The 15,334-nt window shown below is 39.5% G+C and overlaps 1 protein-coding gene across 1 annotated transcript; it reads right to left on the bottom strand.

Annotated features, from left to right (window-relative positions):
* Positions 1-65: 65 nt before the first annotated feature.
* Eif3m (eukaryotic translation initiation factor 3 subunit M) lies at positions 66-14,916 on the bottom strand. The gene is made up of 11 exons (XM_038331624.2): positions 14,761-14,916; positions 12,593-12,725; positions 11,587-11,725; positions 11,067-11,190; positions 10,695-10,789; positions 8,282-8,365; positions 7,376-7,475; positions 6,724-6,805; positions 1,827-1,970; positions 692-752; positions 66-261 (listed from the first exon to the last, which is right to left on the bottom strand). Exons 1-11 carry the CDS (start codon positions 14,800-14,802, stop codon positions 141-143), a joined length of 1,125 nt encoding a protein of 374 aa, XP_038187552.1. The 5' UTR covers positions 14,803-14,916; the 3' UTR covers positions 66-140.
* Between the last annotated feature and the right edge of the window lie 418 nt (positions 14,917-15,334).

Genomic DNA, 15,334 nt, shown 5'->3' with positions numbered 1-15,334 from the left:
AGTTTGTTTTCTAGAGTTTGTGATATTCCTTAAAATTGAGAAAATAAATGGCCAGACTAGTCAAATTTTAATTGAAAGCATTTTACTATGACTTAAAACATTTCTTCCCTCAAAGAAAAAACAATTATTTGCATAAAAATTCAGGTGTCAGAAAGACTCAAAAGGCTATTTTTCACTTTGTTCAGGTTTTGTTTCCAGGCATTAAGAGTGTCGTACAGCTGTTGCCATTGCTGTTTTCCAAATGTTCGATGTGTGCTGTGACTAAAAATTAAGAACAAAGTATATTAGTCAACCTTTTAACTGTTGAATATTCATTCAAAACACTGTACAGTTGAAGATTCTTTAAATCAAAAATTAAATATCATTTAAAGTTAAAGGAGAATTTAAGCATTAGATGTTTAGAAACTCTTTTACCATACTGATCTCTTCAACAACTATAAAGCAGACACAAAGTCATTAGTATTCTAGCCAGTGCTTAGCCATTAAATGAAATGTGCTGGAAAATAGGGCTCTTTCATTAAATAAGCTAATCACATTCGGTCTGAACCTTAATAAAATTATGATAAACAGCCACTGTTTAACTACAGGCAACTTGTAAGGACACTACCTTGGTTCTCTAAACATTTAAGTAAAGTAATCAGAACAAACTAAACTGTCCTACAGAAGGAAGCAAAAATATTATAGTTCTTACCTGACAACTACTTTTCTCTGGGTCTGATCAATTTTGCAGTAGACCATTTTAGTTCTTACAGCTGGAAGAGATTTTTACACATTAAGTTATATAGAAGATTTCTAAGAAAAAACAGCTAGGTATGACCAACTGTCCAGAATAAAACTCTACATTTGTAGATAACTTATTTAAAAAAAATAGCTCTTTGAATATAATACAGAAAATTTAACCAGGAGAAAGGCTATGTGGTATCTGATGAATACTAGAGCAAACTATTCAGTATTATAATGTTTTTACTGCAAACTCCAGTTCAAAAGGCAGGTATAGTGGCTCACACTTAAAATCTCAGCCTATGAGAGACTGAGACAGACAGGAGAGCTGTCTTGAGTTTTGGCCAGCCTGAGTCATAGTTTTGACCCTGTCAAAACAATGAATTCTATTCTGTTCCACAATTACTCATGGGGAGGATTAGCCTTCAAATAAATGTATTACTTCTTTAGACAACTACTGGAAACTTAGATTATTAGAAGCCAAGCCAACAATTGTATATATTAACTGTACAATCTTTCTAACTTCAAAATTAAAAAGCCTGGAAAAATATTCTTGGTTAACAGGTAAATCTATTTCCATTAATGTGTTTAACCTTAGGATTACAAATCAGGTCCACATTCCTGTCCTACAGACACACAGGTTGTTGTGAGCTGCCCAATGTCGGTGCTGGGAAGCAAACTCCAGTCTTCTGGAAGAGTAAGAAACACTCTTAATGGACAATATGTGGGCTAAAATTCCTGTTCTTTTTGTTGAGAGTCTTGCTATGTACCCCCAGTTGACTTATGGTAGTCCTTCTGCCTCAGCCTCCAGAGTGACAGGATCAGAGTATCCATAAGCATGCCCAGGGAAGCGCCCTTGCTTCTAACCACTATAAATAGCACTGTGAGATTTTAGAAACAGGACAAAAGCCCAAAGCCACAGTTTATATATTTATATATATATAGACTTTTCATTCTACTACAAATAAATCTGATTACCTGCTAAACAAATATATCTTCTACCAAATAACCCAGGCTTACTAGCATAAAGTGCATTTCAAATTAATAATCTTAGGATCCATATCATAGATATTCTAAAAGCAATGAGAAATGTTCTGTTGTCTTACCATCAATAACAAATGCTTCAACATCATCAGCTCCAATCTGTAGCTCTTGCTGCATTGTATCAAAAGAAATCTCTTTGTTTTCCACTGCCATTCCCATGAAAGTGAGGAGTCTCATTTTTGCCATATTTTGTTCATGTAACAGGCCTGAAGAAAGAACAGTGAACCTGGTTGAGTGTCCATACAAAGGTTTGCACAACCATACTTAAGGTGCAGTTGTCAATATGTGTGAGCATTTACATAGAGCAAACCTGACAAGTTATATCTGGCATTAGAGTACTGATTATTTTCTAAACTATATTATCTTATAATAATGAATAACAGAATATAGGTGATTAGGTCTAAAGTTAAGCATGGGCCACAAATAATATTTTAAGGTCCTAAAGACTGTATATTTTGTAATTTTTAGGAAATAAAAATATATATAGCACATTTCATAGTTAAATTTCATAAAGCTTTTGTTCACCAAGAGCTCTTCATTTAAACAAGTTCTGTATACTAGTACTAGAAAGTAAGTAAAGAATCGTGTTATTTAAACAAAGAACTCTTAGTGAACAGAACTTCTGCTTTGTATATTTGATGGTGTAGTACTTGCCTAGCAACTATAATTTATATTTTCTTCCTTCTTTCCAGACAGGGTTTCTCTGTGTAGACCTGGCTGGCCTGGAACTCACTCTGTAGACCAAGCTGCCAGTCTGACTGACTCTGCCTCCTAAGTGCTGAGATTAAAGGTTTGCACCAATTCACCTATCTTACTAAGTTATATTTCCATATGCCATTTCCCTTCTGATTCCTCTGGATTTAGTATTTGCAAATCAGGACTATCAAGGTTTGTTTATCATTTAACATTTCCAGGCCAACATACTCAGTAATTAAAATTGTACTGTTAGCAGATATGCATGTTTGATAAGGCCAAAGAATAAAATTATACAAATCATTTAGTATTTGTATTATAATCTCTAATCATATACAGTATATTAGTTATTCAGATCACAAAAAAATTGTGAGTAGAAATAAACATAACAAGTAATCCTTTTTCTTAAAATCTTTTCTTAAAAAAAAAGAGATCAAGCAGAAATTATAGGCAGAGAATTTAAGCCCATTTATAAAACAGTGTAAAAATACAAAATAACTTTAAAATTCTAAAGCTTTTTAAATTTTTTCCCTTCCTTTTTTTAAGGGGGGGAGGGGATACAAGATCTCTCTACATAGCCCTGACTGTCTCAGAACTCATTGTGCAGACTGGGTTGGCCTCAAACTCAGAGATCTGCCTGCCTCTGCCTCCATGGGCTAGAAGTAAAGGTGTGCACCACTACATTTGGCTAGCTCTGAATCTTTAACCGGGTCCTATGCAGAATTATAGCAGAGTGTTAATGTACTTGTTTTGACGGTACTTTATGATCAAAACAAGCTTTAAAAAGTAGTCGAATTATCAAGTGTATTGTTAAAGTTATTTAAGCACCCACGAATAAAATGACAGTTAAAACATTCATGTATTAGTGGACGACAAGGGAAGCCCGTTAATACAGGGCATGATTATCTGTTAATTAGCTGTAATTATGATACAGGCTTCCGATTTGGCACAGATTCAACAAATAACATGATCATCATAACTCAAACGAATGAGGCACACAAGTAAGTATTACTGAGTTTAATGGTAATCTACAAGCATCGAAAAATTAATTAGTGCACATTAACCCTAATTAACAAATGCAAATCAGATGGTGATTAACTTTCTGAAGCAAGAAGGTAGCAACTGGGTACCACCAGATTACATGTGGACATGTTAGGGCAATTTGGTTGACACAAGATAATGATACGATTGGCCCAAGTTGTCAATGTTAATTTTAAAAAATGCTCTGACAATCTAATGCCACCTGTGGAATATACTTATAACTTGATTTTCACTACAATAAATACCTAATAATACATATAAAACCTCCAATATAAACATGTAATACTATTTCTCCTATAGTATCTGTAAAAAAGTCAATTTACAGTGAAGATGCTCAAAAACAAAAGGCAAATTAGGAAATTTGTTTTCTAGTTGGCATAATAAATTAAGTGAGGAATTTGTTCCAATCAAAGAGTAAGTATTAAAAGATTCTAAAAAAAAAAAATCCCTTTGCATTCTCAGTTCTAGGTACATAAACACAATCCTCTGAGTATAAAAAACAATACTGAGTTTTCAAATTCTGAAGATCTGATTAAAAACTGCATGCAGAGATGCCTGTGCTTAGCTTATGGACCAGGTTAGTAAAGCTGTGTCTTCTTCCACTATCCCTTCTCCACCTTCTTTCTTGAGAAAAGGCTTTCACTGAACATGGCTACGACCCCTCAGCTAGATTGCCTAGTCTGCAGACCTTGACTCTGCCTGTTGGTGCATGACCAGCATTAGGATAGCAGGCAGACTGCCTCTCCCAGCTTTGACATGGGTGCTGGGATCTGACCCCAGTTCTCATGCTTGCGCACCACATACCTTTACCTACTGAGACATCTTTCTAAGCCTCTAAAAATACCTTTTAAATAGTTTACTGATGCTCTTGTGCAGGACTCTACTGTAAATGAAAACAAATATACCAAAGGAATGAAGATTATTCCTGGAATGAATTGCATGAAATCGTTTATTTCTGTCTAGAAAACAAGTCACATTTATAGCCATTACTTTTATAAACAAGGAACCAAATGTATAGCCTGTACAGTTCTGAAAAAGCAAACTATTACACAGATGAAGCTTGAGTTACAGATCTGAAGGCAGCAGCGCTTTGGTTCATGAACTGGGCTCCCTTCCTAGAGAAAGGCTCAAGGCTCTACTGTATTTCAATTTTAAAGTTATAAAAAAATCTAATTTTATGGAAACATTTATTCATTACTAATATGTCAAAACCTTAATGCAGTAATAAAAAAATGTGCATCATTGAGCAATTTCTGCATTGTCACTGACCCTTGTCTTAAAATGCTGCAATATAGAAAACGCAGTTTTAATGCATGCAATAGCTTATGAACCAGTGCTCCTTTGAAACAGTCAATTACACATGGATGGGGGAGTGTCAAAGTGTTAATTACTACTCCTTTTGCCTTGGTGCGTAAATAAAGAGGTTGCTGACATTAACATTCCATCACACGACTTCATGCCACAAAGCAAATTAACTGGGACAGAATATGTTTTTCTGGGTCTAGTGCACCTAGCAAAGTATTCAACACAGACACTCATGCATCTATTGAATCTTGGTGTATTTCAAATGCCGTATGTTCAAGTGAGTCAGCCTTCCCCCAGACCAATAGCTGTACAGAATGTGCAGGTGATGGGAATTAAGGCTAACCAAACTACAAAATGAGTTTAGTCACGTAAATTCCAATATTCCTCTTCAGTATCTACATCTCACATAAGGCTAATCATTCAATTTTAATATGAGACACAAATCAACCTCTACTATCTTTTAATTGCTGCCCACCAGGAAAATAAAGTCCCTTTATTTCAGTTGACTTACAAAACCTATGAGTTTTAGAACATTTAAAACCCATTCAAAGGCTGGAGAAATGGCTTGGCTAGGAAAGACACTTGCCATCAAGCCTAACAACTCAAATTTGATACCTGGGACACACACAGTAGGAGAAAGCAGACTCCTCCAAGTTGTTTTCTGACATTATACATGTATGTACACAGACACGCACACCAGTAACTAAAATTTTAATACGAATAGAAAACTGTTTAAAACCAAACAAAAAAAACCACCAAAGAAGCCGGGCGGTGGTGGCGCATGCCTTTAATCCCAGCACTCGGGAGGCAGAGGCAGGCGGATCTCTGTGAGTTCGAGACCAGCCTGGTCTACAAGAGCTAGCTCCAGGACAGGCCCTAAAGCTGCAGAGAAACCCTGTCTCAAAAAACCAAAAACACCCACCAAAGATAAAACCAGCTTTCTTATGCTGTCTTCAAAATATAGTTCAGAGTTTTGTTACTATGCAAACATCACTACACACCCATTTTGGCAGTGGAGTCGACCATATATTTAATTGTAGCCCCACTAGCTCGGTCAGTAGAACGTAAGACTCTTAATCTCAGGGTCGCGGGATCAAACTCCACGTTGGGCACCAGATGTAGCACTAATTCTAACTGTTCTTAATAATAAAAACTTGGAGTCAGTTATCACAGTGAAAGCTGAAAGCTCAGACAAGCTGAGCAGTCAGTCACTAGAGAGTTCTTACCTCTAACAATCCTCAGACTGAATGCTATCTTTCTGAAACCTCAGACAGTCCCTCCCTGAGACTGAATCCTCATTCGGCATCCAGCTCTACAAATCCTCAGACTGCATCTGAGCTCCTGTCTCCTCCTGCTTTACATTCCTCTCTCCACTTAGCCATGTCACCCTTGTCGCCAGCTCCCTAGTGCTGGGATTAAAGGTGTGGGATCCCAAGTGCTGAAGGCATGAAATCCTAAGTGCTGGAATTGATCCATCACCTTTGTGTGAGTTCTGTTTGTCTTTCAGACAGATTCAATTCCATGTTGCACAGGGTGGCTTTGAAATAACAGAGATCCGTCTGCCTCTATCTTCCAAGTGCTAGGATTAAAGGTGTATGCCAAGTGGCCTGGCCTCTATGGCTAACTAGTCGCTTAGCTCTACACTTTGATCTTCAGGCAAGCTTTGTTAGATTACAAAATATCACTACCTTGAATGTTATTTACTAAGGGGGGTGGGGGGAATCTGATACAATTCTGCAACTCCATTATTCTTTACACACCATCAAGCATTCCAAATAATAATAAAAAGCAATCTTAACCATTAGTCTTTCTTCATCAAGTCTTACCAGCTTTTAAAATAAGGTGTAATGGCTTAGGATCATTCCTGTCTTCCCCGCAAAACAAAGAAACAAACCCCAACAATCAAAACCCAACACTTACCAAGTGAATCAATGAAGTCTTTATTATTCTGATAGAATTTGACGTACGATGCCAATTTAGCACTCACAAAAATGGTTAATAACTAGAGATAAGAGACAAAATAGTATCAAGACAGAAGCTAGATGTACATTCAGATTTTAAGACACTAATTTCTAACAATAATTCTCCATGTTTAAGTTAATGCCCAACCACCCAACTAGTTCATTTAAAAAAATAAAAATAAATCATCCAATCAGGAAGTACAGTGAGCACAAATTATCAAATGGAAAACAATGCACAAAATTAGTTGCATTTCAAAACTATGAACATGGATTCTTTGGTTTTGTTTCTAACAGAATGTCTTACTGTATTTGTTCTCCCAAATGCTGGGACCAGGACTGGCTATTCTTGTTTTTTATCTTAATTTGGGGCAGTGATATTAAACAATAAAAAGAAACATGTTTTAGTGAAGTTCAATATGTCTAGACCAAGAAAGAACATACAGGAACAGTATTCAGTAGATAGAGAAAGCAAACCCTAATCCTAATTAATACCAGTGTGTTCCCCAACAGAGGGTAGGATTTCTGCTGCAGGAATTCCAAAGGGGGACTTCTGCTTTATTATGTAAGACTGCAGAGAGAACACTATTCACACCAAAGGACAAACTACTTACATCATGGATAAGCTCGCCTTCCAAAAATTTGACTGGCTTTAGAGTAAGAAGATGGTCAAAAAGAAAGGCATTTGGATCCTTTAGTGCCCGCACAATACACCTTGATAAGAAAACAAAAAGTAAGCTGGGCCTTGAAATCTTAGCTTGTCTCTGACTACTTTGCATATCAGAAGATATATTTAATTCAGTAAATTAAGAGTTCAATATCCAAAAGCAAAATATGCAAATTTGGGTTAAAACCGGTCAGTATCTTTTTAATTGAGGTGTGCTTTGTTACCTGTAATGCAACAGCAGGAGCTCACAGGAGTCACATCTCATTTACCCTTATAGACTGCTGTCATGACCACTTAGCCTTACAACAACCTAACAGACCATTCTCATGACCGTATTAGAGATCATGAAAGATACTCAGAGAAACAAGAAACTCACCTCATAAATACAAATTAAGATCTGTGGTGAAAGTTTAAACACTGATATTCTCAAAGTAGGGCCTCTGCCATTATCTCTCTGTGTGTCAACCCCTGCTGTGTCCAAGTCCATGGACAGTAATAACCCCTATATGGAAATGTCCTAAAAATCTAATTCTAGCCTATGTTAAATCTAGAACTATGAAAATCCTTATTTTCTCATTAGCAACTGGTTAAATTTTGCCAAGCAAACTTTTCCCTATCTACAAACCTTATTAAGAGAAACTGACATCAGACTGAGTTTTAATTCTTTGGCTGTGCTCATTAGCCAGAAACAGCACAAGCCTGTATAGTAAACACCAAGTAACTATTTCACATGTATTATTAATCCTTAATGTACTACTAACTACCCTGGTCTGCTGGCAGTTGCAGAAATTATGTCAATTACTGAACTGAATTCTGTAGCTCACCCAAGCAATCAAGCAATGCTCAATGTTACCTGTGGGCATCAACTCGAGCCTGGGAAGCATTGTCTTCTGTGTAACTCCCAAGCAATTCCACCATGACCTTTGATGCAGCATCACTTAAAAAAAAAGCCATCATCATTTCATTAGTCTGAATTTTATTGATCATTTAGCCTCTGTAGATCTTATGCATATATAAAACAGTGACGAAGATGGCTGTTCTCAAGGTATGACAGGCAAGCTGAGATCCCCAAATAGAAAATCTCCCTTTACCTTCTAGTCTTTGCCAAGAAACAAGTTAAGGTGGAAGGTAGGGCAGGTTGATTTGCTAGGCAAAGAAGAGGTTGAGTAAAAAAGGCTCAAGGTAAGTTGTTAGGACAGTGTGACTGTTGAGCCAACATCAGGCATTTAAATCACTGCTTAAAATAGCTTTCCAATTTAAATTATCCTTAAAATTATGTGGATGGTCAATTCTTACTATTATAAAAGGGATAGAATAATTGAATCCATTTATTCAACTTGGATGCTTATAAAATGCTTCTCCTGCCTGGGGATGTAGCCCAGTGGCCGAGTGCTGGCAAAGCATGTGAGAAGCTCTGGGTCTGGTCCCAGCACCTCCAAAAATCAAGCAAACAAACCCAACATTTACCTTTGCCTTTCTTACTTCCTTTAATTGGTGATCTTCAGCCAGTCGAGAAATTATTGCTAAGCTAAGAAAAATTAGGTTTCCCCCTTTTTTTTTCTAGATTTTTTCCCCTTTCTATCTGCATTCAACCTGAGAAGCACAGCAGGAACTGTTTGCCTTAAGTTCAAAGATATAGACAGGCATAGTTATATGGCACTTAACATCTTAAACACAGTGGCTGAATTATAAAAATCCAAAGGAAAGCATTAAGAAATCCCATGTACTAGTCATAGTTAATCGTCTTATTCTCCATCCCAGGAACACCATGTCTTCCAGCTTTAGCAACCACAGTACGAGATCTAGTACATCTTAACTAAACAAGTCTTTTTATTAAAAACCAAATACTCCATTTAAAATGCACAGCATAGAGGCTGGAGAGATGGCTCAGTGATTTAGAGCATTGTCTGCTCTTCCAAAGGCACTGAGTACTGAGTTCAATTCCCAGCAACCACATGGTGGTTTATAACCATCTGTAATGAGGTCTGGTGCCCTCTTCTGGCCTGCAGATGGATCACAGTACACAGAATAAATAAATCTTTAAAACAAAATGTACCACATGGCAGGACATAAACAGGCTAGCTAATGAGGATCAGTCATCAAACTGTAGGGACACATGTGGTGTGCAGACATACATGCAGGCAAAATATCTCTACACATAAAAATAAAACACACACACACACACTGAAGTTTTTTGTTTTTGTTTTTAAAGAGAAAGTATTCAGCAGTGAAGTATGTTCTAATAGCTAACACCAGGACATGTCCAGTAGCCCTGGTAGATGCTACTGACCTACTTTTATTTCTCTGAGAATAGCTGTGGAATTCAATTATTTCCTTTCAATATATAACAGACTAAGAGCCAAACAAGCAATAATGATGATAAATTCTCCAGAGCGGAATTATCAACTCCACCAAGCACCTGACATTCACAGGCAATCACAACACCCATCAACCTAAAAGCACTGTGTCAGAAAAAAATCAACTCAACTCCTAAAAGAGAATTTTTTTTATTTATTTATCTATCTATCTATTTATTTATTTATTTATTTCTGTTTATTAGGGAAAGGAGGTGTTCGACAGTGAGGGGGAAGGGACAGAAGGAAAAAGAGAGAAAAGAGAGAAGAAGCTAGAAGAGAATTTTAAAATGCAAAGTATAACAGGGAAAGATAGTCACATTTAACACTAACCAGTGTTTGCTTAGTAACAGAGCCTTTAAAACCCCATCTGTGATGTCCTTAGCAACCCAAGGTAAGGAGTAGTAGTACTCTTTCCACTTTGAAGTACTAGAGCTACACTAAGCAGTCTATTCTACTCAGGCTCATGCAAGAGGTGAGCTCAAGGTCCAGAGACCTGACTCGACAGCCTGAACACCGAAACACACACCAGTCCTCGTATAGGCTAGAAGCACTCCATCTGAAATGGTCCTCTCAACCCTTTACTGACAACGGGATAAAATGCTTCACAGCAGGGCAGCATGGAGAAGAATAGCCACTACCAGGACCAGAGGCACACACATCTGGCCCAAATGTTTCTGGGTACGGAAGTCTGGGCTTCACCCGTGCAGGCACTCTACTAATTAGGCTCTATCTCTAGCCTCTGACCCAGTCAGCCTTTTGCAATTATCTTTTAACTTAGCAGCTAAAAATCTAAGAAATAGAATTCTGATGACTGTGGAGACCAAAGGAGAACTACTCGATCAACTTGTCAAGAAATGTCCCCGCCTACTTAAATAGCTGGCGAGATCATCAGTGTAGTACTCTGCATACCTTTTCTTACAATCCACAAGAGCCTCATAAAGTAGTCTTAAGAGGGTGTGTTTCTTTTCAGTGGTGAGCTTCCAGTCGGAAATCCACTTTCTCACCTACAGTAAGATTTACAAAAGGAAAGAACTTATTAACACAACTGAGTAGCAGATGTTCAGTTTAAAACTCTTGGAAGGCAGACTGGGCAAGAGGATCTGTTCAAGCTCATCCCCGACTACATAACATGTCAGACTCCAGCCTAGGCTACACCCCACACTTCTCCAAAGGAGAAACAGAGAGAAAGTTCAGGACACACAGAGCTGCTACTATGTCAGCTTACATCCTAAGTAAGCTACATTTCCTACAAACCGAATAGGCACTCCACAAGACACTCACTTGATCCAGCTCAGTTGGGATGTACTGGATGGCCCCACACGATGCTGCCACCTTGATGAGGCTGCAGTACACTGTGTATCTTACAGGAGTGTTCTTATCCATACCGTGGAAAAGGTTGCTGAGCCTGGTTAACAAATACGTAACAATGGTTGAGGTCAGCAGTCAAAGTACTGAGGTTACTGGCTATCACAAAAAACCTGAGGCAGCACTATCAATCACTTCATAGTACAAAGGAGGGAACTGGGGCACAGAAAGTTAAGAGACTGTCCAAGACACTGCTAACAAAAGCTACCAACAGTCAAATTCCAAACTTCCTGCTTTTAACAATTACAATTTATGCCATACAAGCAGCGCTTTGAGTGCTTTGTTTCTAAGAGAGATTTATTTTTATTATTCTAAAGTGTTCTAAAGTGCATGTGTATGTGTAGCAGAAGAGGCCGGAAGTACTGGCTCCCTGGGAGCTGGAGTCAGGTCCTCTGGAGAGCCATCTCCAGCCTCCTCTCACAGTCTTAAAACTTACAGTTGCAGTCTCAGAGAAGGGCGTTCACCTTCCCGAAACTTGACCAGCTTTTCACACAGACTTTCAATCAATGCTTCTTGCTTGTCTGGTTCCAAGATCAAGAGGAGGGATACTACACTGTTCATCACACTTTCAACATCTGCACAGGCAACAAGAACACAGTCAGCAGAGATACAACATTCAGCATGTCTAGTTCAGTATGTTATTCCTAGTGTCTCAGTACACAGCCGCTACAGCTTGGCGACTGTTTGAGAAGACACTTGATTCAGGGACAGCAGTAAGTATGTCACATTCACAAGTTCACACCGCACCAGCACCACTGCAAATGGTGCTGATTTACATAACCATTTATTTTCTGTTATGATTTTTATTGGCATACTATCCAATCATCTTGAAATTACTGGCTGGATTTTAAGTCAGGGTATCTCAAATGAAGAGAACTTTGTACCTCATGTAGAGAATTACTTAGAAATGAAAGGCTGTTAAATTTCTAGCTGGTTAACTCATTTCCAAGTATTACAGATATTAATTGCACACAAAATTTAACCTCTAAACCTTAACAAGGATTTCAGAACTCACAGTACAGAAATCCTAACTCTCAATAAATGGGGAGCAGCCCAACAATTATCTATTACTTGAAGTAATGCCCTCTCTGATGCCTATCCAAACCTCTTCAGTTCATTTTAAAACATCAACAACTAGTATGTGTAGAAACACAGATATACTTTTTTAAAAGGTTTCCCCAAAATGGTTTACTTTACAGGTCTAACAGAAAAAAAAAAAACAAGACTGAAATTATATGAAAAGATTATATTAAAAACAACTGCTTGAAAAATCTTTAATTTAAAAATATTTTCCTATATTTTGATTGTATTTTTTTCTTCCATGCTGCTTAAAAATCTTAAAAGTATCAAACCAAAGCATATAACTGCTAATAAAAATTTTTAGGTAAGGAAGTTCTCTTATCATTAGTAAGAAATATTTTGTAGAAAGAATTAAAACAAACCTTTATCATCTTCCTTCAGACACACATCACAGGCTTCAATAATCTGAGCTAAATCTACATGAAGTCCACCTTCTGAGTTCTCTTCTGAGATCTCAGCTCCTTTTGATTTCAAATAAGCACGAAGTTCAGCTGCCTGTGAATCAAACAGGGTTACTTAATTTCTATGTCCATTTGTAAAACTGACTCACAACAAAACACTATCAAACCCATCTGCCCTGCTTCCAAAGTAACATGCAAGTGCTAACTAATCGCCTTCAAGTTGATCCCCTCTCCCCTATACAGCCCAAGCAGCCACACTTCACCGAGATCATCTTCTGTTTCATTGACATCCCGCTGAGCTTCCAGTCGGAAGCAAATGCTTTCTCACACAACCAAGGGGATTTCTGCTGGGAGGAGACTGCAGAAAAGTCCATCTGATTAGGGTCAGAAAGAACTTTTGGTCCAATCAAAACAACTAACTACTAAAATAAGTAATTTAGACTTTTTCCTGCGTTACTCCCTATTTATGATCTTTAATAATGTTTTTTTCTTTGATGGTTTGGCATCCATGTAGTCAAACATGCATGATTTTTAAATCTACTAAAATAAAAAACAGAGGAAAGAATTTCACTAGAAAATGCACAGGTGGCAGGGAGTGTAGAAACACAACTGTGGTCTCAGCACTTGAGGCGGAGGCCAGCCAAGGCTACATGGGGAAACCCTTCTCACAAAATAAAGCAAAAGAGAAAATGCACAAGTGGACAAAGCCAAAAGAACCCTGGAGGAGATAACCAATATTTTTATTCCCACAAATGTGTTTAGATAGCTCTGGAAATAATTACAGAGATCTGATGGCATTATTTTTCCAAACAATAACATAGCAACCTCATATAAAAAGTTGGTATAGGCTGGGCAGTGTGGCCCACGCCTTTAATTCCAGCACTTAGGAAGCAGAGGCAGGATGACCTCTGTGAATTTGAGGCCAGCATGGTTTACAGAGCGAGTTCCAGGACTGCCAGGGCTGTTACACTGAGAAACCCTGTCTGAAAATTCTTCCTTATGACACAAATATATATCCAATCAAGATTTTTAAAAAGCTTTGTTCACTTCCTGCTTTACAAACCCTTTCCTAAGAATGAATCAAGTTTAACTTTTTTTATATCATGTTTGTTGACCAAAAGCAGCTATGGCACAGAAATAAGGAAAACCAAGACAGACAACTAATTCCAGTCAAACAGACTCGAACATAATGGTGAAGTAGTCCAACCAACTATGTGCCTGAAAGGGATGACTAGCGTGAAATTCATGCATTACCCAACAGAAACATAAGTACTGTACAATATGATCAACGACAATAGTCACAGACCCTGGGGGTAAGTATCTTTTCGATAAACATTAGCCAATTACTGGTAACACGATTCCATTCTATCAACTACTGTTTCTTCGTATCTTCCTGTGTGCGCATACCTCCCTCTCCGTTCTGTTTAACATATGGAACCTCAGATTTCTGTCAGTGGGCATCATGTGCGCGCGCACACACACAACACACACAAACGAATACGATGAACGTCTTCAGACGATAAAATTAAAAGAATGTCATTCCGCCGGGTGATGGTGGCGCACACCTTTAATCCCAGCACTCGGGAGGCAGAGGCAGGCGGATCTCTGTGAGTTTGAGACCAGCCTGATTTACAGAGTGAGTTCCAGGACAGGCTCCAAAGCTACAGAGAAACCCTGTCTAGGAAAACTAAAAAGAATGTCAAGCAATTAAACTTCTGTTATGAGGAAAACGAGAAGCATCTGTCCTGTAAGCCGAGGTGTAACCTCAACCCGTCCACGTCAAGTGTCAGGTTGCGGTCGTCTCTCCGCACAGACGCGGGGCTGACAGGTGGGGCTGCGAACAGCGGGCGCGGGTCACCGCCTAAGACACAGGCCCTCAGGGCCAGCATTCGGATGCCAGCTCCAAGCTGCTCTTCCCGGACGGCTTACGCGGACCACACGCGAACCTCACCGACACCGCGCCCTGTCCGCGGAAAGTTCTAGGTCGTCGTCGGGGACGCCCACCAGGCCTGCGTCCTGAGCGTCGGCCGCGCGCTCGCCGAGACCCGGGCTGGAGAGCGCGCCCCCGCCTCCCGGGGCCGGAGGTCACCACCCCCGCCGCCCCGCGGGCCCCATGGCGCGCACCGCACCTGGTCTTCTTCGCTAATGTCGATGAAAGCCGGGACGCTCATGGTGAACGGCCGGCTGCGGAAGACACTCCGCTCGAGGACCACGCCGACCGGAAAAGGGAACAGGACCGCGCGGCGTTATGCACAACCGCTTCCGGGTCAGTCAGCTAGGGCCGGCTTGGTGGGCGGGGCCCGCGGTGCTATTTCCTCCTCCCGGGCGGCTTGGTCCTGCGCTCTGCCTCACCTCGGCACGGGCTCCTCCCTAAAACCAGCTCCCCCGGAAACTTAGGTGGGTTGGGCTGGTTTGTCCTCGGCTGGCCTGCTGCTGCTGGTCAAGCTCTGCCCCAAGCAGCCCCCGGAGCCTCCTCGGCTCCACCTTTCGAAACCTAGTGAGCTCTTGCTGACTCTGACAGCCTTCCAGATGGCCCCTGTCCTTAAAGCCTTGGAGCTTTTTTTGTTTTGTTCTGTGTTATGCTTCAGCCCAGTTTGGTCCAGTTGCTAAGCAATGTTCTTTGCTGCTTGAGGGTGACTAGTTTTCAAAAATGCTCCCACTAAGCTAATAAGGACTTTTCCAGAATACGCAGTATCTCAGTAT

The sequence above is a fragment of the Arvicola amphibius genome, chromosome 5, assembly GCF_903992535.2.
Source record: "Arvicola amphibius chromosome 5, mArvAmp1.2, whole genome shotgun sequence".
Taxonomy (NCBI): domain Eukaryota; kingdom Metazoa; phylum Chordata; class Mammalia; order Rodentia; family Cricetidae; genus Arvicola; species Arvicola amphibius.
The sequence above is the reverse complement of the archived record's forward strand: the minus strand, read 5'-3'. Positions and strand labels throughout refer to the sequence as shown.